Raw genomic sequence first — 21,129 nt, 5'->3', positions numbered from 1 at the left:
TGGCGCAGCTGGGTAATACCTGATAAGGTCCATCCTCATTCTGGAGCTCTGATGTTGGCAGGCTATTATTTCGTTCATAGCCAGTGCGGCACATGCCATTGGCTTGACGTGGGGAATCCAAATGATGGTCACTTGCGGATGGAGTGATACTGCGCCTCTGACTTGATGGTGAGGGGTTCTTCCGAGACAAGATCTCCTTTCGGTGGTGGATGAGCTTCCTAATCGAGAACAATAAAAAAAAAAAATAATATTTTAAAAACGTAGAAACGATTAATCAGCGAAGGTTAATCCAAACCATGTAGAGAATGTCCAACCTGCAGCAGCCAATCAGGATGCTTTGAACGTGGGCATTATTTGCCGGCACAACCCTGCATTCCTTCATTGCTGGAGACCTCTGAGCCATCTTTTTTCCAGTACACACAGCTTTCCCACTATCCCTTCTCCTCTTGGCCCCTTAACAAGCTTTCCTCCCACCCCGCCTGGACATTTTGCAGCTTCTCCTCAATGCCTCTCTCCCAGCCTCCCGGCGTCATGTGCTTCACATATATTCACCTAGCGGAGCACCAGTTTTCCTTCACTTACTGCCATTAGCACCAGATCATTGTTCGGCTCAGAGATCATAGCTTTTGGCTCTAAGGCAGGCTGTACCGTAACGGCCCCCGTCATTCAGTAATGGCCTCGTTTCGCTCAGTCACTTACCATGGGTTGATAGAAAGGTAATTGTAATTGGTTATTTATAACACGCTTAATACCCAGAGGTTTCTAAGCGTAGACCCGGTGATCGAACCTGTGTTGCTCTGTGTAGTCTTGCTTCTAAGGCCAGCACGTTGCCCATAGGCTATCCTGGTATTCATGGTACAACTCTTGGCAGACACTATTATCGCCTCAGTTAGCACTACTATCCCTTGGAAATTCAGCATCCGCAAGGTTTCCTAGGAGACTCGCACGCAACAGTCAGTTTAACACTTAAGGAACTAGTGGAGTAACTTTGCTGAAAATGTCGGGGTGGGGGGACAGGACATCAAAAGGAAAGGGGCCCTTGCCAAACGGGGGGACAAAATGATGTGCCACAAAGGTTGGGCGGCGGGGGGAACAAAAACTATTATCCACCCCATAAAACTACACACAGGCAAGGAAATCTTCCAGACACCATAATTAAGACATCATCTAATTCGAGCATCATCACTTGAACAGAATGGGCAATTCAGGGCAAATCACTTTATATACATGGGTCCAGGTTTCATAATCTGCCAAAATAAAGAGCGCTTGAAAAAAGTATCATCTCACAAGTATTAAGCGCAGTATTATCAATCAAATTGATGTGCGGTCATACAATGAAACAAATGCATGGTTACATGATTATACACGGATAACTGCAGTCACTTGTGAAGGTAATGTCGTGTAAAGAGGGTTATTCTACTGGAAAATGTACAGCTTGGCCTGTCTTGGGGACCTCAAACCAACAGCGTAGTAGAATGGGTGCAAGTTCATGAGCTAGTTGCCAAACGAAGCGCTAGGAACCTCTGCTCATATCCCCCCCACATGTCACAACCACAAAAGCCAAACTGAAAGGAGGATATGAACATTAGAAGACCAAGGAGCAACTTAGTTGGCATTAGTTGCCAAAAATGTCAAGAGTTGCAAAAGCCGGTGAGTGGAGTATTTCAGAAACGTGTTGCTAACTTGGCATGAAAAAGACTTGGTAATACTCAAAAAAAAGTTTCTCTCAGAACACTTCTACTAGCCCAGGCTTCAAAACCAAGGTCAGTGAAGAAGGTTTCTGTTAAGTGAGAAAAGCTCCAACACATTACTATTGACATTATCAAACAACTTTGGTTGGGATGACCATTTGCGATAAACATTAGAAAACGCTGGAAGCAGCATATGTATACAGGAAACAGGGCAGAACGAATATAGAATATAGGGCTACATTCTTTAGTAATATGATGCAAGCACAAATAAAAGTAGGTTGATAAAAGAAACTTAAAAGTTGGGGAACGTAAAGTGCTACAAAAATAATTTGTCATTGAACAAATATGTTTCTAAGAAGCTAATCGGCCTACATCACCCCACCTCCAAATGAAATGTGATGTAGCTTTTAATTATGTCATTGCAAAAGCAAGCATCTATTTACAACACTCACAAGCCTTGTTCTACTAAATCCTAGCAGAAGACAACGGTTGGACGAGTAGGCAAGACTTCAATGGGTTGATCCAAGAGCACATCAGTCTATTTTGGCCAAACCTCAAATGCAGGCCTTCAGTCGGTGCGATTAGGAAACAATGCTTACCAAATGAGGCCTCGAAAACTCTACTCGTATGCTTGCACAAAAGAACTGAGTGGCATTTCTCCATCAATTTCCACCGGCGGGTACCAATTACCCGTGGTACCCCAGCGAACAGCCGAAATAACAGACCTCCTGCCTTGGAAGAGACCGTCAAAAATAAGTGGCCGATGATTGACCCCTCACCTGCGTGCGGTTTTCACTTGTTCTAGGACAGGAAACGGATCAGCAACATTCAATGGATATAACATATAAGGGCAAGGCACAGAATTGGATAAATTGTATCATTGTATGCTGCCACCTTGTCAACACTACTAGTCGACTTGTGAAGGAAACAACTGCATTGAAAGAAAAGGAGCTGGAACTCCATAAAGTCAGGTATGATATGGCATTCATAACACGCCTAAGTGTTTCAAGGCGCGATGAGGCAAGGGAGGGGAAAGAGAGGGAAGACAGAACGGTCCTACTAGACCAGGTGATATTGAGATCGCGCAAGTGCAGGGGAGGGGAAGGGGAAAAGAGCAGGGGATATGGGGAGGGGGCAGTGAAGTACATAGGATAACAGTAATTAAATAAGACAACAAAAAAGTGCAGTACAAGGGTAAGTGCAGACATCAGGTGTCAACTGCTAGTAAGGGCTGTAGGTATACAGAAACAGTCCCCGAGTGCAAGGGATGCCAGGGGGCAGTGCAGGTGTGCAACTCGTGGGGAGGGGAACTGGGCCCGAGATCAGAGGGTGGCCAGGTAACCAGTGCAATTTCAGATTCAGCCAGGAGATCAGCGGTGGAGAGGAGGAGAGAAAGCAGAAGCAAAGAGGAAGGTCTTGAGGTGCTTTTGGAGGTGGTTCTCCTCAAGTTTCAGAGAGGCAGGGAGGCTGTTCCAGAGGGAGGCCCCAGCAGAAGAAAGATCTACCACCAACTCGCTGCTTGGAGAAGCGACTAACCTTGAGGGAGTTGGAGGCGGATGAGCGAAGAGCTTGAGAAGGAAGATACTTAGGAAGAGAGAGTTGAAGATATTGAGGTCCCATGCCCCAGAAGGCCTTGTGGAAAATGCAGAGGGTTTTGAACAAAATCCTCCCTGCCACTGGGAGCCAGTGCAGAGATTTCAGTCCTGGAGAGATACGATCCCTGGGATTGAGGCCAAGGACAAGTCTTGTAGTCCTTTTTTGGAGTAGTTGCAGAGGGGTGGAGAGTAGAGACAGGCAGATTTAGAAAGAGGGTGTTGCAGTAGTCCAGCCTAGAGAGAACCAGAGCTCTGGAGACAGTGAACTTCCGGGGGAAGGAGAGGAAGAGAAGAATACCTCTGAGGAGGTGCAGCTGGTAGTGCGACTTCCTAGAGATGTCACAGATGTGAGGACAGAAGGAACGTGTGGAGTCGAAGATGACCCCAAGGTTTTTAGCCTCACAGGTGGGAGCAGGAAGAGGGCCAAGAGAGTGACAGGAAAGGAGGTATAGCTGGGGTTGAGTCTGGCTCACTGGTATGTTACGGTTTTGGGTTACACAACGTGGCACTAAATTCTGAAACTATGGATCAATTAGCAAAAGTCATGATTTCAAATAAAAAAATATTGCTGGGTGTGTCCGGCATATACCAGTATAGTGCAAAATCACTCCTTTCTGGGCAAGGGTTGTGCTACCAGGTGCGAGTTAGCTACAGCCATCCCACCCACCCATTGCTGATAGCAGCGAAAATCCAAACATTACTTTGAACCATTAAAAGGTTAAATGAAAGTAGACCCGACAGAGGGATTCCGCCTGTTGGGACTTTTGATCATTGGGTGGGAAATGCACAGCGTTTTCCAGGCAGTGGGTGAGTATCCCGGAGTGTTTTTCCCCAGAGGTCTACTCCGACAAGCCTCAAACTTCTCTCACATAGGGCACACAGCCACAGGCCAACATAGGATCTCTCTTTCTCTCTCTTCCACCCCCCCCCCCCAACCCTCCAGACACAGCTCAGCAGGTCTCAAGGTGCTGCAGATGCTTCCATCAAATGTACATTTGCTATTTTAAGTCATTCTGATCGAAGATGACAACCCGATTCTTCAAATAAATACAAATAAAGCAGCACCAGAACCTCTCCTTTAGACAGATGTGGAAACCCTGCAGGGGCTTCGTGATAATATGTTTAGCAGAAGAGAAAAGGTGGAGTGTGGATTCCCTCGCAAACCTGGGGGCGCCATCTAGGCGTGCAACGGCTGCAGGAAGGTGAAAAGAAGCATTCTGCACTGAAAGAAAGGGCTTTTTTTGGGGGGTTTGGTGGCTGGAGCTTCCGCTCTCATGTATCATCTTCATTATCACAGCCCAGCTTTAAAGGTAATCTTAGTAGCTGTGGCAATCCATTGGCCCATACAGATTACCAGGAGGCTGATGAATGCCTGCCAACAGATGGTTCCCGGAACACATCAATTCAATAAACACTCAGTGGTAGAATAAGCACTGCGAACAATGGCGACTCCATTCTGCGGGGGGGGGGAAAAAAAAAAAGTGGTCACGATCTCGAATCCTCAACTCTCAAGATTAACCTGGATGGTAAAAACAAAATAAAATGTAAGAACATTAAAAATATCAAGTAAAAAATAGATGGTCAACTAAATGTTTGACTAATCTCAGAAAACAAATAAGGAGGCCAGAACCTACCGATACGGATATACACAAACAAATCAATGGAGGGGAATATACCTCCCTTTCTTCAAAAGGGTGGTACTCGGGTCCTTCTGTAAAAGCTGGAAATCCTCAATTCAGGAGGATGAAGCCTCCGCCATCCAGACGAGTGTCAGTAGGTTCTGGGCTCATTTGTTTTCTGAGATTTGTCAGAAATGTTCTTGATCTACTTTTTTTCATTAGACTTGATATTTTTAATATTCTTAGATTTTGTTTTGTCGCAGACACATCTGGATGACTTTTTTTAAATGACATTTTGGAACATTCCACCAAAAGAAACAAAAATAAAAAAAAAAGAAGGGAAGGTTAAAAACTGACAACAGAAAGAAGGATTGAAATATACACACATCAATAGCGGGGACTATTACCCTTTCTTCAAGGGCTGATACTCTTGTCTCTGTGCAAGAACTGGAAAACCTCTCAATTCAGGAGGATGAAACTTCCATTATCCATATTTCTATGCAACAACCCTGCCAAGGTCATGAACGAAAGGTTTGGCCATAAGGTCCTAGAGACTCATAATTCAGCAAGACAGCTCCAGGACAACGGAGACCATAATTGTTTCAACATCAAGATATTTGAGCAAGTGAGAGTTTCACAAAGTCGGGACCTACGAAGGGGTGACAGGTACATTGGACTTGGAATTCATCCTACAGGATAATCACAACATTGCACTTAACAGGGGAATGTATTGGACCTTTTTCAGAACATTCCGAGTCTTAGAAATGTATATTTTTGTGATTTAGCACAGATCGAATGTATAGACTCGAGAAGGACTGATATTGTTTTCCTGCAGATTAATTCTAGATTGGTCATGGGTGGTATTATTATAACCAGCTTTTATAGGACCCGACAAGACCATTGGGGGTTGAATTAGATATGAAGCATAGGATCAGTACAATCATATTGCCTTGTAGAACTGCTGTAGACAATCACCTTTTTGGGGTTGGACACCATTTAAAAAAAATATTTCATAGTCATCTGTAGGAGGTTTGGGTGAAGGAGGCTCCCCCAATAGAGGGATACACTGCATATACACAACCCGCCTCGCAGGGGCTAAGGCGGGGCCCTGCAGGGGTCCCATTAGAGCCATTAAGAATGACATTGGGGCAGGATGTAAAAATAACATCCTAGAATTCTAACAGTTGATTTGCGGATAACCTCAAATAAATGTTTAAAGGGGGTCAGGCACTCTATTATAAATGCGTATTGGAACCCACAGGCCTCGTACAAAAATGACATGGTTGACTACTGCAGAGCTGTTGTAGGGATAATTTCGAGAACGTAATTAATTTAGGGTACCTCAATGGCGATGGCCGCAAATTCATGAATCCCCCCCCACTTCCACACTAACAAACTGCATATTCACTGGTCAAACCGGTGCAAATCTTATCCACGACTGGGATCATCACCATCTAAATTTAGAATTTGAATTGGAAAATGCTGAGTATACATGGAAAAAAGTTTATGTGCCCTCTATACTTGACTTCATGTTTGTCGCACAGTCAATGTTGGGCATTTGCTGAGGGTTTAAAATAGATGCAACTAATCAAAGCGATCACCTCCTATTGGGCAGTTCCTTTGCTGTGAATCTACACATAAAGGGGAAAATGTTAACAAGAGAAATGCTGATAAATAATGCAGGGCATCGTTTGATCTGGAGACCTACGATAGTAGCTCGGTTCAATCTCTATCTTGCAAGAATTTACGAAGCCCCTACACAGAGAAGAAGCAGATATATTCTCCGCCCCCACTTTTCCTCCCTCTTTAGAAACACTATAACTAAGTGATGTGGTGGGTCAAAAGAAGCAGGCGGACACTAGGACATCGAGTGTGTTTTATTCAAATAATAAGAATAAGGCCTATGTTTCCCTTATTGCTATACGGGTTTACCTGCTTATATAAATAAGGTACTAGTCAGTCGTCAGTATTCCGAAATGTAGATGGCCTTCGCCCAAAACTAACTCAGACTCTACCAATAATTGACCAACTTAAATTATACTAGGAATACAACTCTTCCTTCTGGTTTGTCGCTTATGGCAATGTCTGTGTTCTATCGTTCTTGTCAGTAAGCTCTTGTCACTTTCTGGACAAAGTACTGTAGTTCTTTTATAAATAATGTACCTGGGTTTGCCCTCCCCTCTTGGGATAGTAGTTCCACTAGTTTTGTAATTCTCTTTGTTATAGTATATCCCCGGTGTATATGCCTTTCTGATCTTTGTAGCTCTGGCATTTTTAAGTTTGTGTTGCTGTTGGGTTCGTGCGGTCACTGCTTTCTACTAATAAAGTTTTCACCAATCCACCCGCGCTGCAAGTGATCCTTTTCCTTAATGCAACAAACCCAGGGCTTTCCAGGAAGGAGTATGAGAAAACAGTTTTGATAATAGAGTCGGTGAGGAAAAACAAAGGATTCAAGACGTCAACTTGGAGCTCTTAAAAATAAACCAGGGATTTGGCACAGAATGAAGGCCTCAAAGCAGGCCTATAAAAATTGGCTGAAGGGCTACAAAGCTAGGGGCTACCAAGCAGACGGGGAAATAATGCTAAATGTCCCAATGACGAAACTTTTTTCGAAGCTTATGAATGAGGATTGTGGGCAAAACCCATTCCGATCACGTCAGTGAAAAATATTTATATGATCTGTATGGTGTGTCGAATGAGGGAGGGAGTTTTCCTTGCCAATCAAATGGGAAAACATGGGACAAAGATAGATATTGATGACATTGAATATTTGATCATAAAGGCCAAACCCTACAGGATCGGGCCCAGACAGCTTATCGAATTACGTACTTAAGGGAGATATTGATCCATGGTCTCGCTTTCTTTTAACCTTGTTCCAAAATATATTTAATACGAAAACCATACCTGAATCTTGGAAAATGTCTTAAATTCCAATATTCAAGAAGGCGGCTATCGCCCAATAGCCCTTCTTGAGGTTAATAGCAAAGTTTTCTATAAATGTGAGGGGAATTTAACATGTGGTCTGACTATACGAATAGATTGGACATAAACCAATCTGGATTTTGACAGGGCTTGGGTACTCAAGAAATAATGAGAGAAGATCCCCATTTAATTAAGATTAGGATGGCCAGGAAAGGTAGCCTGTATATAGCATATATTGACCTCTCTTCAGCCTTCGATACAGTAAGTTGAGATATTCTCTGGAGAAAGATGAAGGATTGGAAAGTTCCGGACAGTGTTTTTGAAATTTTGATATCTGTGTTATGCTACGTATACTTCTAGAGCGCAGCATTCGCCCGGTGTCATCTTGGCGCTAGACCATCAGGCACTAACCAGAGCAGACAGAGAGGAAATGGAACCTAAACCAAATGAGTCTTCAGCAGTCAGTCTTTCAGTAGCCCGCAGCAGGAACGGGAGGGAGTTCCAGGCCTTTGCTGCAGCCACCGAGAAAGCCTGTCTCCTACAAAAGAGCGCTTCACACAAGGGAACCATATAGTGAGGTATGACAGAGCGGGGGACTTCAGAGGGAATATAGGGGCAAACTTTATCCTGGATATATTCGGCTCCCACTTTATAGAAGGCTCTATGGACAAAGCATATAGATTGAAATAAGATACGATTGTCAATAGGAAGCCAGTGTAGCTGGAGAAGACATGGGGGATGCAACACCAACCTAGCTGCCATATTTTGTAGCAGCTGAAGGTGACTGATTAGATATACAGGTTGCGCTAGATACAAAGAGTTGCAATAATTAGTACCACTCAAAACTCGACAGGATACCACTGGAGCCTGAAACTGTGCTGGGATGTAGGGAAGAATCTTACGAAGAACCCAAAGCTTGAAATGTCCAGTTTGGCAAGCAGTCACAACCTGATCTTTCATCGATCGGGATGCCCAGATATTTACACCTAGATCTTTCACCACTGCTACCGGGGGAAGGGGAAGGGCCAAGTGTAGATGACAAGTTGTGCTTGCGAATTCAATCAACACATTGGGAATGAATGAGGGGTGCATATGCAGCACTACAGCTGCACAAAGAAAGATGGTGAAAGGCTAGGAAAGTCAAAGTTCATTTATGGGCCCATACAAACACCCTTTCCAAAGATAAGCGATTAAGGTTCATGCCATATGATGCCATGCAGTAAAATTGCAAGTGACCAAAAAGAGCACAAACAAAATGAAGGTCTCACTGGACTGTAGGCCGTGGGCTAGAAGGAAGAAGATGATCAGACAAATGTTATGCTATTTCTGCTGGATACCATGAAGCCGTTGTGTCCATGGGCCCTATAAATCATTGTAACATAACAATTCCTTCTAAACTACAGAATTTCAACCTGGGACCAACCAGATTAAGGGAATGCAAGTGTAAACACATTAGTTTTAAGTGTACATCAGAAAGTGCTAAGCTTGAATGCAGAGACCGGATGGGTAAGTAAGGTAATGACTTAGCTTGCTGAAAAGGAGGGGCAGGGCCAAACAAAGCGACGTGCACTAGTTCTGGTACGCAATTAGGAGCCAGTGAAGGAACCTAAGGGGAGAGTGTGGTAAAGCATATTTATAAATCAGATAAGAGACAAGCAGCAGCATTCGGCACAATGTCTCCAGGTCTGATCAAGTATATGGGACTGCCGACAGAGAATAGATTCACTAACCTAAATAGGAAGCAATAGGGGCCATGGCCACAGAATACGCACTGCATGAAAGGCAGAATGTTTAATAAAAATATGATGAAATCAGCTCCTGACCACTGAACCGATTTTGGAGGGAGGGGGCCATGGAGAGATCAATAGTGATGAGAACTCCCGAGTTCCTGACCGATAGATAGCACAGGAATGGTGACAGAGACCACTGAAAGAGGCGAGAGGGAATCGTCATTGAGGGGGCCTCCATCAACCAATACCTTTTGTTTTATCCAAGGTTTCACTTGAGCCAGTTGGATCTCATCCATCGAGTGACTGCAAATAAGCAGTGGTGGAACTTGGTGGCTAAATCCTCGATGCTTTGATGGGAAACCGAGCATCATGTGAGTTGCAGTACAACCTATACGCTTGTAAATTGAGATTTGTGTGCAGTGAAACAAGAATTGAAACCAAGAACAAGATCATAACTTCCTAGGACCCGTCTGAGAAAGAGTAAAACCAAGGGAGCCATATCACATCTCCCGGCCTCCAACAAACTTATCGAATGGAGAGTCTGGTGTCAGATTGGCTCGAGGGAAGTCAATATATCCAACAGTTTGATGACTGCTGCTTTTCCACCAACAACCACCAAACATATATCATCTAGAGCCAACTGGGTCCCACAAATAGGCTAAACCAAGGTACGCAACTTATTGACCATAGCACATTCAATCACTTAGGCCACTACCTGGTGAAAAGAGGTTGGTCAAAACTTTGTAGAGGTGCCTGGGTCAAAGGTCACTCTCCCACGTTTGAACTTTGCTTCTTATTTAGCTGGCGTAGTTCCTGCAGTCAGACGAGTAGCGTAATGCATCCAGATGATCTTTTAACTGGTACCGGACAGGAGTCTAACTGTGAGCCACTCTTGGTTACAATTGCCTAGAGAGGGGACTTTATTTCCCAATTAGAAGGATCTGAAATTAATGCAAAGATAAGTCATTTAAAAAAACCATTGTCTTGGAACTAGTGGAGTCCCTAGATGTATTGGTGAGTCCCTGATGGTAGAATGTTGGCGTTTGAGGCCCTCATTAGGTAGTGGAAAAGGACTCCTTTTCCTATTTCTATGGGTATTAGAAGCTACCTGGAAGGTCCATGTAACTTAGTTAAAGTTTTTCAAAAAGAATAAAAACGCTGTTGGCTGGACAGCACTAAGAGAGCCAGAGTGTGGCTTGTAAGATGGGCTCAAGTTAGATTAGCCTCCCATCTGCACCTTCATATCCTATCAGATGTACTTAGTGTAGCGCCAGCTGAAGTGGGCGCAGCGTATTTGCCAGGTCACCCCCCCCCTCACTGTGCGTCCGACATCCACTCAACCGCTTTTAGAAAACCACAAGGCTCTTGTTACCCTATGCAACAAGGCTGCTCCAGAGTCTGGAATCCAGAGCAAGACAGCAAGCCCGGGGGTTCTCCATCGATGGGAAGGTGCGTGGGAGGCTTGCATGCTATGTGCGGTACGCCCCTGGTCTTTGTCCGCCTGAAGCGCATGGTTTCAGAAAGTCCTGGGGCCGTGAATGTAAAGCAGGACACAGACTCCTGCCAGCTGATCTGAATAGCTTCTTCCCCTGTACAACGATCATTTGACTCAGCATCAAGGATCATGGAGGGGTGGGGGAGAAAGAGATCAATACTGGATTGACTGCCTAAAAAAGCCATGCACTTCTCAAAGGCACAGCAGCATAGGTCATGGATGTCGGTTCTCCACCTCTGTTAGATACAGGAAAAGAGGTTAGTGCTCAATATAGACCTCAGAAAAATGAAAAGCCGAGTTGGCCAGGCCTGTGTATGGGAGGATAGGCCCATGAGACCCCCCTCCCCAACATGCCCCACCTACGTGAGGTTCGTGGCTCGTCAGGGTCCCCCCACCCGTTACCGGTGCACAGGTGATGGGGTGGCTGCTGATCGACACAGGGCCAATCGAGTTGCACTGTAACAGACCATGCACTCCATTTAGGGAGTGTCAAGACTCCATTTTAAGATAGTAGTGACCTAAACCCCAACGAGACAGACTGCCTGCGAATACTGAAGCTTGGCCCCCCACTCACTGTGCACAGGGAGCCATGCCCTCCCACAGCGCCTCCACTCCATGGTAGTTCCGCTGAAGGTCCGTTCTCACGAGCAACCAGATACAAACAAGTATCAGAACAAACACTGTATCATTTACCTTCCGCAGTACATCATTGCCCCCGAAGTGACCCGACTCCTGGTTCAAGTCTGGAAAACAAAAAAAACACCCCAATAGAACAGGCCTCGACCCCACATCTAACCCCTAACATGTAAAATATATAAATATATAATACCCTCCTCGTATGACCCCCCCTGTCGATGTTCCCCAAATGAAGTGTCAACCACACACCCATGCTTAACGATTCATAGAGTTGCTATATTAATTATAAACACCCGTGTTGGGGAAGGGATAAAAGTTCATAAGTATTGGTAAAGTAAAAATGTCCTCAGCCCGTGTAAGATACCATGTCCCTAGAAGACTCAATGAAAGAGCTTGATACAGCCCACCTAGTGCTGACTAACGAATGCTGCTAAGTACAATGGAAGGCGGTAAAAGCATTACCGAGAATTTGTGTGTGTAGTACAGTGGGACACGTTTAAATGTATGAACAAGAATTTAAATGTACCATCACCTCTGAACATACTGCTTCTATGCTCCGGAGTACACCACCAAACCTAATGCTACCTCATGTGTTATCCAACTGCTACCGTGTGCAATTGCTAAAATATAGTCATCCGATGTTCAGTGATGAATGAAACACTGCCAAAACTTTCATAGTTGTATATGAAATAGTACATGAATGTATAGACATTAGAAATGTGTTACCACTCTAATATTACTAACTTTATTAACCGTCTCCTCATTCTGCATAGTGTGCAGCCCAGGCACAGAGAATTGCTCACACACACAAGGCCATCTCCTCCTTCTCCCGCCAAGGTCCACCAGGACTAGCTGGTGCACGGGCAGCACAGCCTCACCTCCCCTCATTCCGTTGGACCCGCTTCAAGTATTCACCTCCCCCATATCCGAGGCCGCCATGGTCGGCCAAATGAAGTATTTACAACCTGGTCCTAAACCCCACCGCCTCAAGGGGACAAAGGTGCACCTTCACTGATCCAGTAGTACTCCAGCTCACCCCAAGTTAATGGGCCTTGGAGAGCAGATATTCAACCCTGTACTAACATATCATAAAGCAATTCTTCACTACATCCAACAAGACCAGAATGACAGGGCAGCCCACCTCATGCCCTTAGACCAGACACCCAGGTTTATGACACCCGGTCAACAGGTCAGAAGTAACAGTGCCCAGATGTATTGGTAAAGCTTTACATTGCATGTGTTTCTCCAGTATCCTATTATTCCTTAGAGTAACATATTGCAGGATTTACAGGACAACTGGAATTGTCTAAACAGAGGAGTGTTGTGAGTGTGGCCACAAGGGCAGAATGTTAGGGCAACCATCTATCAACGACACTGACCGCGCCTGGCCTGGCAGCCCAACCCCAACGAGCCCAGCTGACCCCTCTGCCCCATGTTGGCACCACGCTGATGTCCACCAATTCCTGGAGCTGCTCATCACTGCTGCGCCTATAGTTAGTCGACGCCACCCAATCCCCAAGACTATGTGCCCCCTATAGTGTGTAGGACTCGTGACTTGGTTTTGTAATAAATAAGACTGTCTTTGCTATTGTCAGACAGAGCGCTCTCGGTGCTTGCAGAGTCCTTTGCATGCCCTATTGGACTAGATAAACCTTTTACATTCACCTGCACTTGGTCGTAGACTCATTCCCTCCTGGGGTGTGTCCTTTACTGCCTCTCATTGTGGGGAAGGTAATGCCTTTTGGGGACGCTTGCTTTCACCTGGTTGCGAATCCAGGTCAGAGGTTTCCACACACCTCTCTGTAGCAACCACTTCGCTCACAGAGCCATCATCCCAGATTTTTCTTCAACAGGACATTCTAAAATATAAGGACCTACAATTGCTGTAAATGGAAGGAAAAGACAAAATTCTAATTTGATTTTGCCAGTCCCGTTACCATGCAGAATGTTAAAAGAAGGGATATTTAGGGTAATAAATTGCAGATCACATCAAGGTTTCAGATGTCTATGCAAAAAACAAAAAGTTAACCAAAGAAAAACGTACACTCGTGACAGACAAGCTAGAGGGTCCCCAAAAACCAACCACTGGTCATGCAATTGTCTCCAAAAGTTTCGATATACTTATCTTGCCCTCAATTCATTTAGTAATTTACAGGGATTGTAGACTAGGTGAACCATGGGCAAAGCCATTTCATAGCACCCCCAGGATAATGGGGGGAGGGGGAAGTGGAATCCAATCATTCATAGCGACGGCGTTACGATTGGTTAAGAGAAAAAGGAAAGAAGTTGAAGAGACAAGTACATCATTGTAAATTTAATTGAAGACAAAGCAAGAAGGCTAAAGAGACAAAGAAAAAGGGCCGGGCACATCAGATTGCAGAGGCAGCGGAAGATCAAGGCAGTCCGAATGAGAAGACTGCAAAAAAAAAAAAAAAAAAAAAAAAAAAAAAAAGAAAAATCAAGCATGGAGTTATTGTTAAGGAAATTGATATGGCCAGAATACCTGGCAAGACTGCAACCACTAAAACGATGGGTCAGTACTTTACTACTTACAACTAGGTGGATAAGACTAAAATTGCAAGAGTGACGGAATAAGAATCCAGGCCATGTGCATGGAAGTGGCACATTCACTGGAAAGAGTAGAGCTGCCGGCTGATGACTCTTCCACCCTGCCTCCTATGGGGTATATAACTTTACTCTTCTCCGTGAACAGCCAATACATTAAAACATCTGCTCGAGCATACAACTATTTTTGGAAATCCACTCATGGCACAAAATGGCCTCTAAGCAGAGGTTTCCTAAACACCACCCTGATTCTTGAATCTGCTAATCAGACCACTATTTCACAATGTCCCATGCCAAAAGCCATAATGCTACCATGTAACTTGCTGTGGAGGTCTACAGATCTCTCCCATATTTGCCCAGCAGTGAGAATAGGGCAGTTTCAAAGGTCACAAATACCAATAGGAAGAGGTGGCAAATTAACAATTTGCACTACTTGTACACAATACAAATGCGTACCACAGCAGCCTTGTGGAAGTTATTAAAATCAAATTGTAAGCCATGCCTAGTTATGACAAGGTGGCTACTGAGATTACACAGCCACACAGCAATGGATGTCATATTGTTGGCTTGGTAAGGTGACTCCATCATGAGCAGGCTGGGCGAGTATTAACGGTTTGGCCTGGATGAACCCCAACATCCTCCAGAGAATAAGAGCCCTTCCCCAGTAGACCCACTGAGAACAGGTGCGCCAAAGGCCTGAAATGACAATGGCGCATTCACACAAGGGTGCCGGATTACTGGAGTCCTTGTGATGAACAACTTACTTACCAACTGGTAATGTTCTTTCGATTGGATGTTCGTCCAACGTATTCCACATCTTTGACATGCAATGTCCACAGCGGTGTACTTCGGAAACGTGTTCGGCAGAGGCAGTCTTGCGTCGGGTCGATGTCCCTCGAAGGCCTCCGTCGAGGGTGACGTCACTGGATGTTATAAATAGGACGCACGGCGCCCGTAGCCTCAGTTTGTTTTATCCTTCATAACGTGCGACATGCACATATCCGATGCCTGCTTGACTGCACATAGACTTGCGTAAACGTAAGGGGCAATCGCATAGGAAATTCTCCAGACGGGCAGGCTGGGAGGGCGATGTGAAATACGTTGGAGGAACATCCAATCGAAAGAACATTACCAGTTGGTAAGTAATTTTTTCTTCGAATGGATTGTGTCCTCCAACGTATTCCACATCTTTGACAGAATCCCGAAGCAGTACCAGAAAAATGGAGAAGGGAAAATAATTTAGAGTACCTAATCAGATGGCAGAATAAAGAACCGCCTTACAAAAGGCCATATCTTGACCATGGATTATATCCAGGGAGTAAAATTTAACAAAGGTGTGGATAGAATCCCATGTGGCTCCATCACAAATATTCCTAATAGGAACACCCCGCTGCAGGGCTGTGGAAGTAGCCACGCCCCTAGTGGAATGAGCTCGCAACCCCTCAGGGGGTGAGGGGTCCTTGCCCGCCAAAAGGTAACCTTCTGTAATTGTGAGGATAATCCACCTGGACAAGGTCTGTTTTCTAACAGCCCAATCTGTCACTAGCATACCGCACAAAGAGTTGATTGTCCACTCGGACTCTGGACATCCCAGAAATATAAAAGCTCATAGCTCTCCTAGGGTCCAACCTATGGAGTCGCTCCTCTTCCTTACCAGGATGAGGAGGAGAATAGAAAGAAGGAATAACCACTTTCTGGCTCAAATAAAATTCACATACAACCTTAGGTAGAAAGGAAAGATGTACCCTCAATACAACCCTATCCTTGTGGAACACAGGAAGGGGCGGCTTAGATGAAAGTGCCTGCAATTCACTCTCTGCGTGCGGAAGTGACCACAACCAAGAACACAGTCTTGAAGGACAGTAATCTCAAAAGGACAGGCGTGCGAAGGCTCAAACGGAGCACCCATGAAAACTTTCAAAACCAAATTCAGATCCCAAACCAGCACCTCGAAAGGGGATGGTGGGAACACATTAGTGAGTCCTTTAAGAAATTGGGAATTCAAAGGAATCTTAAAGTAAGAACATTCTTCAGACGAGCGCTTGAAGATAGACAGCGCTGCCAGGTAACCCTTCAATGGTACCCACTTGAAGGCCCCTGTGGGCCAAAGAAAGCAAGAAAGACAAAACCACTGGAATGGAACACTGAAAAGGACCAACATTTTGTCCTCTGCACTGGTCGTAAATCTCAACGGTACAAAGATTTCATTGCTGACCTCCTGGCCGAAAGCAACACCTCATCACGTCATCCGGGAGGTCCCAACCCTTGTACCTCACCTTTCAAATACCAATCATGAAGATTGGGTGCCCCGTCTGTATGGAGAAAGCGACTTCACCCTGCGCCCTCACCCTGTGCCCTCCTCCCTCCCGCCTGCACCCACCCCTCGCTCTTGCGCCCTCTCCTGAGAGTCGATCCTCTCGGTAGGGAGGACGGTGTGTTCGAATACCACGCTCTGCTGGCCCAATCCAGAGCAATGAGGATCATGTGGGAACCAAACGTAGTAACCTCCTTAACATTTGAGGAATGATGGGGACTGGAGGATACGCGTACAGAAATGGGAATGACCAATCCACTACGAACGCGTCTCTTAAGGCTCATATCGGAGGAAATTCCCTTGAGCAGAATTTCTCTAACTTCAGGTTGGCACTGGTGGCGAAGAGATCCACCTGTGGGGTTCCCCAAAGGACGAAGATCTCCAGAAGGACTTCCTGAGCCAACTCCCCCTCGTGAGAGATCGCGCTCTGCCTGTTCAGAGTGTCTGTCGCCACATTGTACTCCCCAGCCAGATTAACTGCCAGGAGCGACATTCCCTATTGGATTGCCCAGAACCAGAACTGCATTGACTCTCTGTACAAGGGGAGTGTCCCCAATCCTCCCCCTTTTTTTGTTGAGGTAATGCATGGCCACTGTGTTGTCCTTCATGATCAGGACACTCTACCCCCCCCCCCCCACGGACGGCAGATGGCCCTCCGCTCTAACAGGTTGATGTGGAGTTTAGACTCCGAGGGAGACCAACGACCGCTGGCGGTCAAGTCGTCGGCATGAGCTCCCCATCCTGTGAGGGAAGCGCCCGTCACCAGTCACCTCCGGCCAGGGTAGCCAAAATGGAGCCCCCTTCTTCAGATTGCCTTCGACGGCCCACCACAGAAGATCCTGGACGACCGTGGGCAGTACCTGAGCTGGATCCGACACCCTGCCGGAGGACTGACCACTGTATCTTGAGAGCCCACTGCAGAGATCTCATCCGCAGCCTGGCCTCTGGTACCAGGAGAATGCAGGATGCCATGAGGCCGAGCAATCTCAAGAACTCGAAAACCGGGAGACTCTGGGCATGTTGAAACTTGTTCACCATCTGCAGAATGTGATGAGCCCTCACCTGGGGACGAAAACACAGCCCCAGGGATGTGTCGAGCACTGCTCCGATGTACTGGAGCTGCTGGGTAGGTGTCAAGTGGGACTTCTTTAAGTTGAGGGAGAAGCCCAGCTTGTGAAGGGAGTGGCAGGTGACTGATAGATGATCCAGGACTTGCTCGTGAGAGCGCGCCCTAATCAAACAATCGTCCAGGTAGGGGTAGAGGTGAATCCCCTTTCCTGAGATACGCTGCCACCACCACCATGTGCGTGGTGAAGACCCTCAGGGCGGAGGTCAATCTGAACAGCAGGACCCGAAACTGAAAGTGTGAGTCGCCAACCGTGAACCTAAGGTACTTCTTGTGCCAGGGATGAATCGGCACATGAAAGTAAGCGTCCTCGAGGTTGATAGACACCAACCAGTCCTGAAGTTGAAGGGACTTGAGAGAGTAACCATCTTGAACTTGTCCTTCCTGAGGAGCTTGTTCAAACCACGCAAGTCCATGATGGGTCTCAATACCTAATCTTTTTACGGGATCAAAATATTTGGGGAATACCATCCCTTGTTCCTCTCTGCTACAGGCACCAGTTCTATGGAGCCTTTCTCCAGCAGGGATTAGATTTCCTGCGCAAGGAGCGGATCCGGACTCTTCAAAGAGATTCCCTGGTGGATTGTTGTGAGGCCTCTGCCGGAAAAGACGACAGTAGCCATGGGCTATGATCTCCAGATCCCACACATCTGAAGTAATGGCACGCCATTCTACAAGATGCTGCGCCAGCCTTCCCCCAACCAGCGAACCATGGGACATGGCCTCATGACTGAGCTGATGCGGCAGTGCCTGAGGGCAAAGCGGCAGCTGCCCGAGAGGCTTTGGCACCTCGAGTACCTGGTTTTCCACCTCTGGTACTCCTACGTTGGCCCCTTTGACTGGCCGCTCTCCTCGATCTAGCAAAAGACGAGTAGTATCGAAAGGAACCTCCCCTCCATTGCTGTCCCCTAGGAAGAAAAAGGCAGAGGTTGGCGGACTGCAGCGCTCAACGACTTTGCTGCAGCTTTGGAGGTCTACAATCTCTCAAGGCTCTCGTCAGCCTTGATGCCAAAAGTTTTACACCATCAAAGGCCATGTTGAGAAGCCGGGCTTGTACGTCAGGAGAAAACCCCGACTTCTGCAACCATGCAAATTTGCGCATCACGGTGCTCGCCGCCATGGACCGGCTGACACAGTCTGTCATGTCCAGACCCGACTGAACGGATTCACACATGGCATCCTTGCCATCCCGAACGAGGCCAAGAAATCCATCCCGTTCCTCCCCTTTGGGAATATGTTCAGCCGCCAAAGACAATTCCACAGAGTGTGAGTGAAATATGAGAAGGCACACACAGAGTTGGCTGCCTGTAAAGCCATACCCCCTGAAGAAAACACTTTCTTCGCCCAGCCATCAAAACGTTTATCGTCCCCATCAGGAGGGATGGTAGGGTACGACGCCTGCTTTGCCGGGGCCATAGCCGCCTGCACCACCAAACTCTCCGGAGTGGGGTGCATCGTCAAGTAGCAGGGGTCGCTACTGGTTGGTTGGTATTTTTTCGGCAACGACTTGCTCACTGCCGGGAGACTCTGGAGCAGTCCAAGCCGCTGCCACCCTTCTTTGTAAAGCCATATGAAATAGCAGCACCTGGTCAGTGGGTGGACCTTGGTCAAGGATATCTGTCGGGACATCCTGCAGAAAATCCACTGGTGGCACAGACCACCCCAAGTACTCTGTCACCCTCGACATGAGACGCCGGTATGAAGACTCGACGTGCATGCCAGGCCTACCAAATTCAACCTCCGGAGAGGTGTCCAGACCACTGGCATCGTGCAAAGACTGACACAGGTCTTCCAACTGGCTATGACTAGACAAGAGTTAGTCAGGAACCAAACCTTCATCAGATCCTTCATCCACCCCAGAGATGTATTCCAGAGGCTGCAATAAATCCCTGGATGAAGGCACAGAAAAAAGTTCAAATACAGGCCTCACTGACTTCCTTGGAGTTTCCACCGATGCACAGGGTACCTCCGGCAAAGCCTCCACAAAAGGCATTGAGGGCTTTGACGGAATCGACGTAGAGCGTGGCGCTGATGTCCTTCAATGGCCTCGGCGCCGGCGACTTCCTCAGAGGCAGAGCCTCGAGAGAATCCTTCAACGAAATGGCGCAGATGGCGTTGATGTCTTCTTAGAAGACCTCACAGGTTCCGCCGGTCTCGAGGGCGTCGAGGACCGGGACCTGGAGCACAGCGGGCATGGCTAGAGCGATCGGGACCTGATCGCAGCGACCGCCCGAGCCCGAAGGTGTGCGAACGGTGGTCCTAGCACATTCCCTACCGGCTTCTTTCGAAGGCGCGGACAGAACGGAGCCCTGCGATTGGAAAAACGCCATAATCTCCGTACGAAATGCATCCCATTCCGCGGGAGAAGAAGGCTTCTTCGGACAAGCAACCCGCCGTCTGGCGGAGTTCTCGGACGAGGATGGCAAAGGCGACCGGTGACAGCGCTTCCGCGAGTTCCTCAAAGAGGCAGAGGAATGGCGGGACCCACTCCGGGACCGAGACCCCCCCTAGACTTACGCCGACATCTCGGAGAGTCACCCCTTGAATCGTGGGTCGAAAGCCCAGTGGATTTCGACTTTCGGGGTTTGGAAACCCTACCTACAGTCAGCTGCTTCTTCTGCTCCCGCAAGGCCTTCGACGTTAACGATTGGCAAGCGTCACAGTCATTGGTGGCATGGTCCTCGCTGAGGCACCAGAGACAGACGTCGTGCAGATCCGTAAGTGACACCTTGGAACCACAGTCCCGACACTTCTTGAATCCCGACCGCGGGATAGAAGACGACGAAGACATGATATCTTTTTCACAAAACACAAAGTTCAAAGAACCGATAGAAGTAACAGAAGAACCGAGGTATGCCAAGATCTCCGAAGCGACCACGTTCGTGGAAAAAACGAAACTGAGGCTACGGGTGTCGTGCGTCCTACTTATAACATCTGGTGACGTCAGCTCGACGGAGGCCCTGGAGGACAGCATATCGACGCAGAACATTTTCCGAAGCAGCACAGCTAAGGTGATTACCTGTAATACGTTGGAGGAACTTATCCCTTAGACGAGACATTTCTTTTTGAGAATCCTTTTTTTGTTTCTTAAGGACTTTGACAGAGTGGTGCGTGACCAGCTGAACCATTGAACTGTGCCCTCGCGCCGAGGAAGCCACCGTGTGCACAAGACTTGAGTGTGCCGTCTTGTCCTATGCTGAAAGTGTGCTGAAGGGAGGCCAATTGCTCAACTGTCCTGACATTGTTTCTTGAATACTTTTCCTTTTTTGCATACACTACGGTCCCACATCATTTGCTATTTAGAAGTAAGGATTGGCAATAGGTTTATTAGCATAGACCCTTTTATTTTGACACATTTGACAAGGACTGAGTTATTTGATGGTTGTAGCTAGCTCCCATCCTTCGATATAGGTTTAGATAGGCATTTAACCAACCC

At 46.8% G+C, this 21,129-nt stretch overlaps 1 protein-coding gene across 3 annotated transcripts in view; it reads right to left on the bottom strand.

Annotated features, from left to right (window-relative positions):
- The window catches only part of NCKIPSD (NCK interacting protein with SH3 domain), a 651,336-nt gene that overhangs the window by 448,008 nt on the left and 182,199 nt on the right, over window positions 1–21,129 (bottom strand). For all 3 annotated transcript variants that reach the window (XM_069643331.1, XM_069643334.1, XM_069643332.1), the window contains exon 3: window positions 20–218. In XM_069643331.1, coding sequence (XP_069499432.1) covers window positions 20–218 — 199 coding nt within the window. The remainder of the gene's footprint in view (window positions 1–19; window positions 219–21,129) is intronic.

This window comes from Ambystoma mexicanum, chromosome 2p, assembly GCF_040938575.1.
Source record: "Ambystoma mexicanum isolate Mex_15411 chromosome 2p, UKY_AmexF1_1, whole genome shotgun sequence".
Classification (NCBI taxonomy): domain Eukaryota; kingdom Metazoa; phylum Chordata; class Amphibia; order Caudata; family Ambystomatidae; genus Ambystoma; species Ambystoma mexicanum.
Note: the sequence above shows the minus strand (reverse complement) of the source record. Positions and strands in the feature narration are given on the sequence as shown.